Consider the following 15,324-nt stretch of genomic DNA (forward strand, 5'->3'; position numbering starts at 1 on the left):
GTGCCGAGTTACGCCAAGTAACTACAAGCTGGCCACGCCCCGGGAACGCCCATCACATGCCAAATGCTTTTCACCCTCATTTGTAGCTAATGTGACTGTAGCTTTAGTCCAACCCAGCCAGGTTGTGTCAAATCAGATCAAATCAAATCAATTTTATTTATATAGCGCCAAATCACAACAAACAGTTGCCCCAAGCTGCTTTATATTGTAAGGCAAGGCCATACAATAATTACGGAAAAACCCCAACGGTCAAAACGACCCCCTGTGAGCAAGCACTTGGCGACAGTGGGAAGGAAAAACTCCCTCTTAACAGGAAGAAACCTCCAGCAGAACCAGGCTCAGGGAGGGGCAGTCTTCTGCTGGGACTGGTTGGGGCTGAGGGAGAGAACCAGGAAAAAGACATGCTGTGGAGAGGAGCAGAGATCAATCACCAATGATTAAATGCAGAGTGGTGCATACAGAGCAAAAAGAGAAAGAAACACTCAGTGCATCATGGGAACCCCCCAGCAGTCTAAGTCTATAGCAGCATAACTAAGGGTTGGTTCAGGGTCACCTGATCCAGCCCTAACTATAAGCTTTAGCAAAAAGGAACGTTTTAAGCCTAATCTTAAAAGTAGAGAGGGTGTCTGTCTCCCTGATCTGAATTGGGAGCTGGTTCCACAGGAGAGGAGCCTGAAAGCTGAAGGCTCTGCCTCCCATTCTACTCTTACAAACCCTAGGAACTACAAGTAAGCCTGCAGTCTGAGAGCGAAGTGCTCTATTGGGGTGATATGGTACTATGAGGTCCCTAAGATAAGATGGGACCTGATTATTCAAAACCTTATAAGTAAGAAGAAGAATTTTAAATTCTATTCTAGAATTAACAGGAAGCCAATGAAGAGAGGAAAATATGGGTGAAATATGCTCTCTCCTTCTAGTCCCTGTTAGTACTCTAGCTGCAGCATTTTGAATTAACTGAAGGCTTTTCAGGGAACTTTTAGGACAACCTGATAATGAATTACAATAGTCCAGCCTAGAGGAAATAAATGCATGAATTAGTTTTTTCAGCATCAATCAATGTCGACAATAACTCAAAAATAACTGATCATTGATCAGTACTTTCATCTTGTAAGTGACGAAAATTAACAACATTAATTTAACATTGATGCAACAGATCAAAAAAGAAACAAACGTGTCTGTCGCCTCTTGGATAGTTGAATGTGAATGTTGGATGGATTGTGAGCATCAGCTAACAAGCTACCATCCCTGGGGAGAAACACAATGTGCTTCATGGGCAAATATGGGAAGAAATATAAAATAGAAAGGGAAAGTAAAATTGAAATAAAGAATCTTTTTTTTTTGTATTTACTGTTTTAGTAACTGATGGCAAACTTGAAACAGTGCATGGAACATTTCAAAACTGTTTTGAGACAAACATTTTTGAAATGTTCCAGTTGATTTTCCCCTTCTTATGTTGAAATACATACAGGGAGATCCCTGCAAAAATACAGAACCCATAAAAATTGTAATAAATCCTACAAAGGTCCAGTAAGGTTCTTGAAATTTGCTGGACTTAAACTTCAGTCTGTGTACGATCATTCCCCAAACTTTCAATTATCTTGGTCACTTTGCATAAATGTCATGTTATTTCAACATCATACTCAAGTAGCAATGACATAATAAATAAAACTTGCAATATTTCTGGAAAGGGTAGAATGCTAGTGCGTATGTTGCTTGTTTTTTCCGTATATGAACTTTAATTCGGTGTGAAAGCCTGTAAGTCTGACACTGAGAAACGTCTGTGTGTGGCTGAAGTTGGCAGCCAGTGTTGCTCAGACAGAGTATAAATCTGTGGCTCATTATAAGACTTACTGATCCTCTCTTGTCTTATAAGAGCAAGGATTATGCACACTGACACACATGGAGCTTTGCGGCCTCTAGGCTGGCCCGATGGGTAAGTCTTACAGGGAAATGTGGCACTACTTCTGACCTTTCTATGTTTGGATTGGCAGGTTTGTTGCCGCAGCAAATCCAAACATCCTGATGAGAAAAGACTACACTTTGGCAATGGCCACCGTAAGTACCAGACTCTGCTTTTATTTTTCCTTCCTTTCTTTTTTTCTGTTGATTTCCTTTTAGCGGGCCTATTGCGTCTCGTCTTTTCTTCTCTCTGCTATTCACTGTCTAAATATACAACACATAGATTGTTACATAAGCCATATGTAGACACATGTGTCTCAGGGTGATTTCACACTTCCTAATCAACATTTGCTGGTTTAGTGCATTTATTTCCAAGCCTGAATTGGGTTTCTTTGGTCTTTGCTTTGTTTGGTCATATGAGAATGCGGCAATCGGACCGAGACCACGCTGAGATGGAGGTTTCTCGGTCCATTAGCAAACCAATCTTACAGGCTTCATTTGCAAGAGTAGAGTGATCAGACTGTGATCCCAGTAAGACCTGAAAATCCTCACCACTAAAGGTTAAATAATCACAAATTACATTTTTTAAGATCATTCTTAAAAATGCAGCTTGTTCTATCGGGAGCTGAATCATGAGCTGAATTTAGAATAAACATATGTTTGAAATGCAACATGATTAATGGCAACCTGGATGACATCACCAAAGCAGATATACTTGTTTAATATACTCATCTTCAACTGCTTATCTGGGATTGGTTTGCGGGGGGCAACAGCTCTAACAGGGGACCCCAGACTTCCCTTTCCCGGGTCAGACTGACCACATCTGACTGGGCGATCCCGTGGCATTCCCAGGCCAGTGTGTTTAATATATATATATATATATATATATATATATATATATATATATATATATATATATATATGTGATTGCTAAATTGCAAGTATTAGAAAAGTATAAACTACCTTATCTTGTTAAAACAAAGTAGTAGTGTACAAAGTTAATATTGATTTCAAGGCATTTTTTACAAAAAAAAATTTAAAGGTGCAGTTTTGTTCAATTTTTGACCAAATAAATAAGCAAGGATTTTCTTCTGCACCATTATAATTTTGTTCCTTATTGTTTAAATAAAGGATTCAAGAGGTTAGTTTGCTGATATCATCAAATTTGCCTGGTCTGGAGTAGTTTAGGAATGTGTTTTTTTAGGGTGGTGGTGGCGGGGGGGGTTAAATATAGACAAGACACCATGACATACTTTCTGACAATTTCATAGATCACAGATGGGGGGGTTCCCAGCGGAATATATTCCAGTTTGAGCATCATGGAATTGAAGAAGGGAGATAGACCTTCAGTTGAAAGTGGCAGCACTAAAACATGTCATAAAAAGTGAAACAGAAAGAAAGAGTTAATCATTCGTGACCCGAGATCCCATTTGGAAGAACTATGGACAAAATCTGGACATAATTTACACAAAGTTTTTCCTGGATATCTACTGGACAGGTAAGACAACACTCAATTTCTGTTTACATTTTACATTACCTTCTTGTGCATTTAAACTTTTCCTGAAATTCTTACCAGGTTAAATAAAAGTGATATTCCTTCAGAGAACCCTATGACCACAATTCAAGTCTTTGTCTCTTGTTTCTCTTCTTCAGTGAGTCCAACAGCTGGCTTTTGCAAAGTTGCTTTCCTAACACTGGGGCAGAAAAATAGAACGAGAGTTGATCTCTGCTACAATGCATCCAGAAAGTATTCACAGCACTTCACTTTTTTCCACATTTTGTTATGTTACAGCCTTATTCCAAAATGGAGTAAATATTTTTTTCCCCTAAAAACTAATCTCACAATATCCCATGAAGACAAAATAAAAAATGTGTTTTTGTTTGTTTTTTTGTTGTTTTTTCAAATTTATTAAATATATATGTAAAAAACTAAAAACAATAACAACAAAAAAATCCAAGGTACATAATGATTCACAGCTTTTGCTAAATACTTTGTTGATGCACCTTTGGCAGTGACAGCCTCAAGTGTTCATGAATATGATCTTACAATCTTGCACACCTACCTTTGGGCAGTTTTGTCCATTCCTCTTTGCAGAACCTCTCAAGCTCCATCAGGTTGGATGGGGAGCATCGGTGCACAGCCATTTTCCAAACCTCTCCTGAGATGTTCAATCGTATTCAGGTCTGGGCTCTGGCTGGGCCACTCAAGGACATTCACAGAGTTGTCCTGAAGTCACTCCTTTGATATCTTGGCTGTGTGCTTAGGGTCATTGTCCTGCTGAAAGATGAACCATCGCCACTGTCTGAGATCAAGAGTGCTCTGGAGCAGGTTTTCATTCAGGATGTCTCTGTGCATCGCTACATTCATCTTTCCCTCTTTCCCTCATTCCTGACTAGTCTTCCAGTTCTTGCCACTGAAAAACATTGCCACAGCATGATGCTACCACCACCATACGTCACTGTAGGGAAGATACCAGGTTTCCTTCAAACATGGCACATGGCATTCACGCCAAAAAGTTCAATCTTTATCTCATCAAGCCAGAGAATTTTGTTTTTCATGTTCTGAGAGTCCTTCAGGTGTCTTTGACAAACTCCAGGTGAGCTGTCATGTGCGTTTTACTAACGAGTGGCTTCTGTCTGGCCTTGAATGCTGGAGCTCTGACAGAGTGACCATTAGGTTCTTGGGCACCTCACTGACTGCGTCCCTTCCAGCTCAAGGAAAAGTCCTGGTGGATCTGAACGTCTTCCAGTTACAGTTGATGGAGGCCACTGTGCTCATTTGGACCTTCAAAGCAGCAGAAATGTTTCTGTACCCTTCCCCAGATTTGTGCCTTGAGACAATCCGGTCTTCGAGGTCTGTGGACAATTCTTTTGATTTTGTGCTTGGTTTGTGCTCTGACATGCACTGTCAACTGTGGGAACTTATATTTGCCTTTCCAAATTATGTCCAATCAAATAAATTTGCTCCAGGTGGACTCCAATTGGGCACCACAATCCCGTTTGAGGGCAGGCACTAAATGGGTAAAATATGATGCATATGACGTAATTTCTCTACTTCCGGGGAACAAACCATAGCATTTTCAATGGGTTTTTGAGCAAATTACATGCAAACAAAGTGAAAATGCGAAGAAAAAGTGATGATACGGTGGGAAAGTGGACATATGTTGTGGTTTGTTTATGACCCAGAGCACAAACGTATCGAGGCGGTTTTGCAGGCAAGAGAACTGAGCTACTCTGGTTAGGTGCATAGGTTAAGACTTACCGACACAACATCTCCCGTCTGCCTCGTCTTTTGTTCTCCACTGGGAACCAAAAAAAAAAAAAAAAACTTTTTGCGACTGCTTCGGTGATTGCAGCTGAAAACAAACAGTACACCATTTTTCCATGTGAAGTTTTGCTGTGTATTTATTGCTCATTGGAGCGGAGGTCCCCTTAAGTGGTCAAATCCCATGATATCATGCAGGGTTCAAACCAGACTGCGCTGCCCTATTAAGCTGTGGAAAGGCTGATCAGTGGAAACAGGATGCACTTGAGCTCCATTTTGACCTTCATGGCAAAGTCTGTGAATATGTACGTGATTTCTTAGTTTTTCTATTTTATTAAATTTGCAAAAATCTCAAAAAAGTTTTTTTTCACATTGTCATTATGAGGTATTGTGCGTAGAATTTTGAGGAAATAAATGAATTTCTTTCATTGATTCTGGAAAAATGCTATAACAGGAAATGTGAAAAAGTCAAGCACTGTGTGTATTTTTTGGATGCACTGTAAATGGCCTGCTTTTGTGCCTATATGGAAGATAGCTGATGATCATCATATCTGCTTCCTGAAGGAATGGGGCATGGGAGCATGTGGGCATGTCACAAAGACCAAGCACAAGATCATATATGGACTTCCATGACACATGTTACAGAAGGTTAAAATGAGCTGATTCAGCTATAAATTTTCTTTAAAGCAGAGAAGTATCTACGAGGTCTGTTAGAAAAGTATCAGACCTTTTTATTTTTTTGCAAAAACCTGATGGATTTGAATCACGTGTGCTTGCATGAGCAAACCTTGAACCTTCGTGCGCATGCGTGAACTTTTTCACACCTGTCGAATGCATCATTTTCTGGTAAGCAGCCTTTGTGTGAGGACATGTGTAGTGCGCTCGGGGGATTTTCATTATAAGGAAAAGACGGAATGACTGGAGCAGCTCTACTGCATCAAATTTTGTCAGAAACTGGGCGACAGCCAGGTGGAAACCATTCGGAAGATTCAGACAGCTTTCGGTGACGATCCTATGGGCATCACACAGATTAAGGAGTGGTACAACCGGTTTAAAGATGTCCGCACAATGGTGGAGAGCAAGCCACGCTCCAGTCGGCAATCAACATGCTGAAATGACCAGATCATTTCCAAAGTGAACGCTGTGGTGATGCGGGACTGTTGTGTGACTGTTCAAGAAATTGCGGAAAAGGTGGACATCAGCACTTTTTTGGTACATTCCATTGTGACAGAAGATTTGGCCATGAAAAGAGTGGTGGCGAAATTCATGCTGCTGCTGACAGTGGAGCAAAAGCGCCTCCATCTTGAAGTCTCACAGGACATGCTGTGACATGCCCACCTCTTCCACAATTTCTCAGATAGTCACACGGCTAAAAAGTCACCGAAAGCCGTCTGAATCATCCGAATGGTTTCCACCTGGCTGTCGCCCAGTTTCTGGCAAAATTTGATGCAGCGCTGCTCCAGTCATTCCGTCTTTTTCCTTGAAATAAAAATCCACCGAGCGCACAGCACATGTCCCACACAAAGGCTGCTTACCAGAAAATGATGCAATTGACAGGCGTGAAAAAGTTCATGCATGCGCACGAAGGTTCAAGGTTTGCTCATGCAAGCACACGCGATTCAAATCCATCAGGTTTTTGCAAAAAATCAAAAGGTCCGATACTTTTCTAACAGACCTCGTATATGTACAAGGTCTATTAGAAAAGTATCTGACCTTATTATTTTTTTAAAAAACCATATGGATTTGAATCACGTGTGATTACATCAGCCAAGCTTGAACCCTCGTGGGCATGCAAGAGTTTTTTCACGCCTGTCGGTGACGTCATTCGCCTGTGAGCACGCCTTGTGGGAGGAGTGGTCCAGCCCCCTCGTCAGAATTCCTTTGTCTGAGAAGTTGCTGAGAGACTGGCGCTGTGCTTCATCAAAATTTTTCCCAAAACTGTGAGGCACATCCGAGTGGACACCATTCGACAAATTAAGCTGGTTTTCGGTGAAAATTTTAACGGCTGATGAGAGATTTTGGATTGTTTCTATCGCTGTAAGGACTTCCCACGGAGCGGGACATCGCACAGCGCTCCGAGGCGATGTCGTCATCCTGTTTCAAGCTGAAAACCTCCAAATTTAAGCCTCTGTTGACCCAGGACATCGTGAGAGAACAGAGAACTTTCAGAAGAGGTTGGAATCAGCAGTTTATCCGGACATTCCACTGTTAAAGGAGATTTTTTTAATGAAAGACGTGCGGACGGATTGGCGCATCGGCTCGCAGCCGGCGCGTCACGCCCGCCACAGGAAAAACACCTTCGTTGGAAGCCTTAAGGACAAGTTGGAACATGCCCTGCTGTTAAACAATTTCTCAGATACTCACTCAACTGAAAGCCACCAAAAGCCTCCTGGATTTTACAAATGGTTATCAACATGGAGGTGTTTTTCCTGTGGCTTGGCTGACGTAAAAACATATGAATCAAATCCATATAGTTTTTTTAAAAAATAAAACGGTTGGTTTCTTTTCTAACAGACCTCGTATAGTCACAGAACTGTGGCATTTTAAGGACGTTTAACACAAACCTCGGCAATATTTAAGTAATAGCCAGATAAAAATGCACAATAAATAGAATAGTTCCCTTTCAAGAACAAATGCAGTTGAGCCTTTTGTCAAGCAAATATGAGTACATCAGAGTAATCTTCACATTAACTCATATAAACATATCAATCTAACTTAATAACACTTATTATAATGGTTAATTTTTGAGATTTTGCTTTCGTCTCCTCAAAATGCTGAGTCATGCTTCGTTACTTAATGTGTGTTTACATTCCTAAACTGATGCCAAGTCAGTCAACATGGCCATGATTGGATTTGCATCTGGCCATCAATTTTCTGATTAAAGCTTTCATAAATCCCAAAAAAAACAGTTTTATTTGGAGATGTGCCATATTTTTTCAGTTCAGTGCCATCTGTGATACATTGATTACTCTGTGATTAATGTGTGTTTTACTGTACTACCTGAGTCTCCATGGAGGACTGTGTAAGTATCTGACCCGGTGATTAATGGAAAATTGTTGGCCTGACTCAACAGGCGGGAATATGTGGAAAAAGGAATTTCAGGTCTGTCAGGCATCTGTCATTACAATATATTTTATCTCATGTTTTTGTGATATGTATATACGTAGAACTTCATTACATTTCTTAACATATTTCGTACACACAGTTGTGAGTAGTTGACTCAACCTTGTTTTTGCTCCTGCAGTGCATCTGCCAGGTATCCGGACCTACGTGGACCCTCACACATATGAGGACCCCAGCCAGGCTGTGCATGAGTTCGCCAAAGAATTGGACGCCTCCTGCATTGCCATTGATAAAGTGGTTGGAGCGGGTAAGGACTGACAACCACACTTGAGGAGATCATGCTTAAAATGAAACATTATATGTTATTTGACAGAAACAAGTTAAATTAAAACCAAAGCTACACTGCAAAACTTCCAACTCAACACTGATTTAATTTATATTGACATGATTTGTTTACATACTTGGTATAATTTCTTACAGACCATTGCAAATCCAGATTTTCTGAAACCTTATTGGGGGAGTCACTTTCGATACTGAGAAACTGAAACATTTCCTCTTGGATTAAAACAGTTGTTTGGTTTCATAAACTGGCTTCTTGCAGAGTGATTCAGTTATTGTGACATCTTCTGGTTTATGCATCAGATGTTGTAGTTGGGTGGAAGCAGTGGTGGAAGTGGATATGGCGGTATTGCTCCGTGGTTGATCGGGTATGCCGCTTTGTCATTGCAAAGACTCCACAGCTTCAAAATAGTGATCTCATTGACATGGAATACTCATTCAACTTGCCACTGTCACAATGAGAAAAGCAGACAAGAAATGCATAATTGGACATCAGTGAATCACTAGAATTAGTGTCAAGATGATGCAAACAAATACTTGATGTTAATTTATAGTGTAGTTATTTTTTCATCATTTTTCAAAAGGACTGGTCAGTGAGTAAAACAAAAATGCCAATCAGTAAATATTTCACATTGAGAAATCTACAAGAACAAGTAATTTCACTGACACAAAAAGAAAATTTTGAAAGAAGTCTTAGTCCACAAGGAATCAGTTTTCAAAATCACTATGTTCCATAGCTTAATATTGTGGTAAATCCATATATCCCACATGGTCATTCATGAAGAGATATTTTTTAAAGTCATCTGTGGCCATTTGTGAACAAATAACCAGATCAGTTTTTATTCAAATTGGACAAACATTCATGCAATGATTGACGCTCAATCCCTTCATATACTGTATAGGAATAAACTGAAGTTCAAGATACAACTGTGGTTACTAGGAAATACTAATGTTGTGTCATATATCACCTTTCTATTAGTCAGTTGACCTTTGACCTTGGGTGACCTTGAAAAGTGATTCACAATCTTGCATCTTAAGACTCAATCATTTTGGAGGCAATATGAATTAAACATGCTGAAATGGTTGTTTGATCATCAAGGATAAAGTGGTTCCATTTTGCTCAGAATTGTTCAAATGTCAAGGCCACATGGAACAGCATATTATGGGAACATTGAATCCAAAATAATGGATTTGCATGGCTCTGTGTCTAACATATAAGGTGCATATGTGATCCAGTCATGATTGAGCTTTTGGTCAGTTCTTCTGTCTTCTCCTTTAAGTTGTTTGACACATTTAATTAGTCTGCTTCAGATTCCACTCCACTGTTTTCATTCTTGCTTTTAGCAATGATCTGTATAATAATTTGATTAATCGATTATATATTCTATGTACATTAACATTTGATTATTTTAATTATTGATATTCATGTCTAATTGTTGAATCTAATTAAAGCATCATGAAGGGCTCTGTGCAGATTGTTTTCACACACTGTATATGTCCAATTTAGTGCACTTGGTTTCAGTGCGGAATGTTCATGGTTCAAACCCCACTCCTGACACATTTCTCTATGTATTGTGGAGTTGTGTCAGGAAGAGCATCCAGCATAAAATCTGTACCAATTCAATTCTCAATTCGGATTTGCTGTGGCGACCCCGAGTGCAAACAAGAGAGAAGCTGAAGGGACTTACTTTACTGTATATATTCAATATAGGTATATTTAAAAACTCATATCAAAAATGGGGGTGGGGGTACAAATTTGGCTCGATCTGACCAGCTTACAACATTCAAAAGATTTGTATTTTGAAGAAGCAAACAAGAGATGTGAAAAAGAAAAAAAAAAATCATGGAAAAAACACCAACTATTACAATCAACAATAACACTAAAGCACTATGAAAATGAAATTGGTAACGATAGAAAATAATCTCTTCCCTTTAACCATCTCACTTCCCCCACTCGTCACATTCCTTCTTCTCTTGTTTTTCCATTTTTTTCCTCTTCTCTTTCTGCCCATCTCACCCCACGGTCTCCATGCTTTTCTATCTAGTCTCCCTTTTCCTCTTCTCTCACTCCTCTCCACTCTTCTGTATTTCTCATGTACATGATAACTTGAGCTGGAGTGCAGATGTAAGAGTAATGCATTCTGATTCATGGCGAGTGCAAACATAATAGATGGAGACCAAACGTGCACACAGTCCAGATTCCCAGCAGTCCTCCAAACTGTAAAGCTGTCAGAACAGACTGAGAGTCTAAGACCTGACTCCACACTGGACAGTCTTACACTCTGCTATGCATTTTTCATCATACATAGGAGAGACAAAGTGCATCAGTCTCCCTGGGGCTACACTTGTATACTGCAGGTACCACGATAGCTTTTGGCCTAATGTTAGCTTTGCAGTCAGTCAGGATGTTTTCATTCTCACATTGTTATTATTAATATGTATACGTTATGTACATATATAATATGTACATGATGATTGAAGCTCTTCAGCATCTGACCATGTCATTTCGGTCCTTCAGACTTTTTTGAGTAAATGCTTCGGTGGAGCATGAGCATGGCTAAAACCTTTCAACTTCTGAGGGTGCTCTGCTCCCCCACCAGACCCCCCACCTTTTAAATATACATATATTTTTTTGCCTTTCAACTTCTAGGGGAGCATTGCCCGCCCCCCCAGATCCCTTTTTAAGCATTTTTCTTTTACCCCCCTAATTACAGCCCTTTTAACCCCATGCCACTTTAAGCATCTTTTAATGTAGATATAAATGAATATTCAGTTTTCATGTTCATATTCAGGTGTTTTTGTTTTTTTTTTTGTTGCGTGCCATGAACGGCTCCGTGCCGACGCGCGAAATCCTCTGCACGGCTTTCATTACAAAATCTCCTGTAACAGTGGACTGTGCCGCAAAAGTGCTATGTTCAGCTCTCTTGCCATTTCTGTGGTTGTCACACGATGTCCCGGATCAACACGGTGTGCAGTTTAGAAATGATCTGGTCGTTCCAGCCTGTCGATGGCTGCTCGGTCCGCCGCGCGCCCTGCACTGCGGGCTGTCTTTAAAAAGGTTTTAACACTCCTTAATCCATGTGACGCTGACAGAATCTTCACCGAAATTCATCTGAATCTTTCGAATGGTTTCCAACTGGCTGTCTCTAACAGTTTCTGAAAAAAATTTCATGGAGCAAAGCGGCAGTCTCTCAGCCATTTCCTTGACAATAAAAATCCGACGAGGGGGGTGGACCAGTGCTCACTCAAAGCCTGCCCACAGGTGAATGACGCAACCGACAGGCGTGAAAAAAGTCACGCATGCGCACGAAGGTTCAAGCTTGGCTGATGCAAGCGCACATGATTCAAATCCATATAGTTTTTGAAAAAATAAAAAAGTCCCATTACTTTTTGGACAGACCTCATACATGATATACGATATGACTATGATTTCACACAAAATGCAGCAACAGTGAAAATTAAACATTCTTAAGGGCCCCTTCACACATACTACAAATGTAGTCAAGTTGCGTATGAAGTATGAAGCAGGAATCGTATGCAATACTTGTAAAATCGTAGCTGCCTCCAATGCCTCGTATACCTGTTGCTACAACTATTTGCGCACACCAGTGACTGAAAGACAAAGTGTGCACTGTGAGAGCCCATTGAAGAGAAGTACCAGCCCATTAAGACTTCTTTGCTACCAGTTGGTAGAAATTGGGGACGTACAAAGTGTAGAGCCCCAAGGTGAACTGCATTTACTTTTTTCCACAGATACTCTTTTAGAAAATAGTGAATTGACATATGTATTGATATTAATGTGTAAGCATGCCTTTGTGAATACATTTTTACTGTGCATTTGGATTTGTGTATTTGTATGACTTACTGTAGGATGGAGAAAAAAGAAAAAGCTGAGCTGGAGGGTATTGATATTCTGAGATAAACTCTTAATTCCCATTATTATTTTGGGTTCTGGTAGATATACGTGAGGACAGATGGACCTCTTATTTTCGGGACACAATGCCATCTTTTATCTTGCACAATGACATAATATGACTTAAAAAGAAACAGGCCTATGATGTTGCTTGTGAAGCCTTACAGACTCTACAGGGTCTTAGTGGCTACTAAGACCACTTTTGCTTGTAGAGTTTGTTTTCGACACAGTTGGATTTCAGTTAGCTTGTTGTGTTAGCCTCATACTCAGTTTCATGTTTAATTACCTTTATATGCTGTTAATTTTAGATTTACTTGACTTTTCAATTTGCTTTGCATTCTCGACATCCAGCCATTTTCTCGACTTGCTTACTTCAATTAACGGTCATGGGGGGGGGGGGGGGGGGGGGGTTGCTGGAGCCTATCCCAGCAGTCATAGAGCTTGAGGCAGGGTACTTTTTTTACAGACAGGGCACCAGTCTATCACAGAGCCACATATAGACAGACAAACACATTCACACCCACACATGCACCTACGGAGAATTTAAAGTTTCCAGTTCACTTAACCTGCATGTCTTTGGATGTGGGAGGAAGCCAGAGCACCCAGAGAGAACCCACACAAACACGGGGAGAACATGCAAACTCCACACAGAAAAGCCACAGGTGGGAATCGATCCCATGACCTTATTTGCTGTGAGGCAACAGTGCTAACCACTAAGCCAACATGCTGCCCGAATTCTAGAGAACCTTTTAATATACGTGGTCTATTAGATAATAAACCGACCCTTTTATTTATTTTTTTTTAACTATATGGATTTGAATGACATGCGATTACACCAATCATGCTTGAACCCTCGTGCGCATGCGTGAGTTTTTTCACGCATGTCGGTGACGTCATTTCCCTGTGGGCAGGCCTTGAGTGAGATGTGGTCCCACCCTCTCGGCTGAATTCCTTTGTTTCACACGCTGCTCGAGACGCCGCGCGTTGCTTTATCAACATTTTTTCTGGACCTGTGAGGAATATCCGAGTGGACACTATTCGAGAAATTAAGCTAGTTTTCGGTGAAAAGTTTAACGGCTGATGAGAGATTATGGGGTGTTTCTGTCGGTGTAAGGACTTCCCACAGAGCAGGACGTCGTGTAGCACTTCCAGGTGTCGTCGTCGGCCTGTTTCGACCTGAAAACATCCTAATTTAAGGCTTAATTCACCCAGGACGTCGTGAGAGAACAGAGAAGATTCAGAAGAGGCCGGCATGAGGACTTTATGTGGACATTCCACTGTTTAAGGACATTTTTTAATGAAGACGTGCGCGCAAATTCGCCGAGTTGTTTCCGTGACGACTCTGCAAATCTGTGTGCGCCGCGACAGGAAAAACACCTCCGTGTTGAAAACCATTTGTAAAATTCAGGCGGCTTTTGATGGCTTTCAACAAGTGAGTAACTGAGAAATTGTTTAACAGCTTGGGCATGTTCCAACTTGTCCGTTAAGGTTTCCAACGGAGGTGTTTTTCCTATCGCGACCCCCCGCGGTCGGGTCCGGCCCGACACGTGACTCTGCCCGCACGTTCTTTCATTACAAAATGTCCGTTAACAATGGACTGTCCGAATAAACTCCTCATGCCAACTTCTTCTGAAAGTTCTCTGTTCTCTGATGACTTCCTGGGTCAACAGAGCCTGAAATGTGGAAGTTTTCAACTTGAAACGGTGAGACGCTGCCGCCTCGAAGCGCAGATCGCCGTCAGGCGCCGTGGGCCGTCCTTAAAGTGATAGTTACAGACCAAAATCTCTCATCAGCCGTTAAAATTTTTACCGAAAACCAGCTGAATTTATCGAATGGTGTCCACTCAGTTGTGCCTTACAGTTTTGAAAAAAATTTATCAAACAAAGCAGCAGTCTCTGAGCCATTCCTAAACAATGAAAAAACAACGAGAGGGTGGGCGACTCCTCACTCAAAGACTGCCCACAGGCGAATGACGTAACCGACAGGCGTGAAAAAACTCTTGCATGCCCACGAGGGTTCAAGCATGTCTGATGTAATCACACGTGATTCAAATCCATATGGTTTTTGAAAAAAATAATAAGGTCAGATACTTTTCTAATAGACCTCGTACAGTAACAAACAGCACAAACTGCTTGAAGATTAAACTGAATATCAGCATCAGTCTTGGAATAAACAGTGTAACAAGTTTCTGTCTCTCTCTCACAGTTGAGGTCACACTGAAGAAGGCTGTGCTAATTCGCACTATGTGTTTTTAATGTGCACACTTCATAGCTGAGACAAACTCTGTTTTAGTATTCTCTATACTTACATTCAGATTAAAATCACATTGTATAATCCATTTGTTTTTAGCTGTATTTTAAGACAGCTATGGGCATGTGTGTCCAGGGAGTGAATAAAAGGTTTTATTTCATCCCAAACAAAGCTGACTTGTTCTGTGTCTCCTGAAATTTTTAAAATAAGATGTTAATTTGGAAGCCCAGTGCTGCCATTAGTTTAGTGAATATACTCAAAATATGTATGGAAGTAATTCTTATTTTTATTATATTCTTATTTGTATATTTTAAATAATGAAACTGAAATTAATCCAAAAATAATATTTCAGCACTCTGGTAAAATAATTTCCTTTAGGATTAATACAGTTCTTTCTTGTTCTTATTTTTTTTGAATTGATAATTGAATTTATTAGGCACTCATGCATAACCGAAATTGACTCCTATACAAACAAGCAAACTCATAACAAAAAAGTCAAAGGCGAAAAGAAATATAAGAAAATAAACAAAATACATGGTGCCTAAAGGCGTAGGCAGAAGCAACGCTTATCAACGCCTACCCCCCTGTATGAAAT

At 40.4% G+C, this 15,324-nt stretch overlaps 1 protein-coding gene across 1 annotated transcript in view; it reads left to right on the forward strand.

Moving 5' to 3' along the window:
- Positions 1-15,324, forward strand: part of epha3 (eph receptor A3) — a 357,435-nt gene that overhangs the window by 264,814 nt on the left and 77,297 nt on the right. The window contains exons 9-10 of the mRNA XM_034187249.1: positions 1,993-2,055; positions 8,409-8,534. Coding sequence (XP_034043140.1) covers positions 1,993-2,055; positions 8,409-8,534 — 189 coding nt within the window. The remainder of the gene's footprint in view (positions 1-1,992; positions 2,056-8,408; positions 8,535-15,324) is intronic.

This window comes from Thalassophryne amazonica, chromosome 14 (genome assembly GCF_902500255.1).
Source record: "Thalassophryne amazonica chromosome 14, fThaAma1.1, whole genome shotgun sequence".
NCBI classification, from domain to species: Eukaryota; Metazoa; Chordata; class Actinopteri; order Batrachoidiformes; family Batrachoididae; genus Thalassophryne; species Thalassophryne amazonica.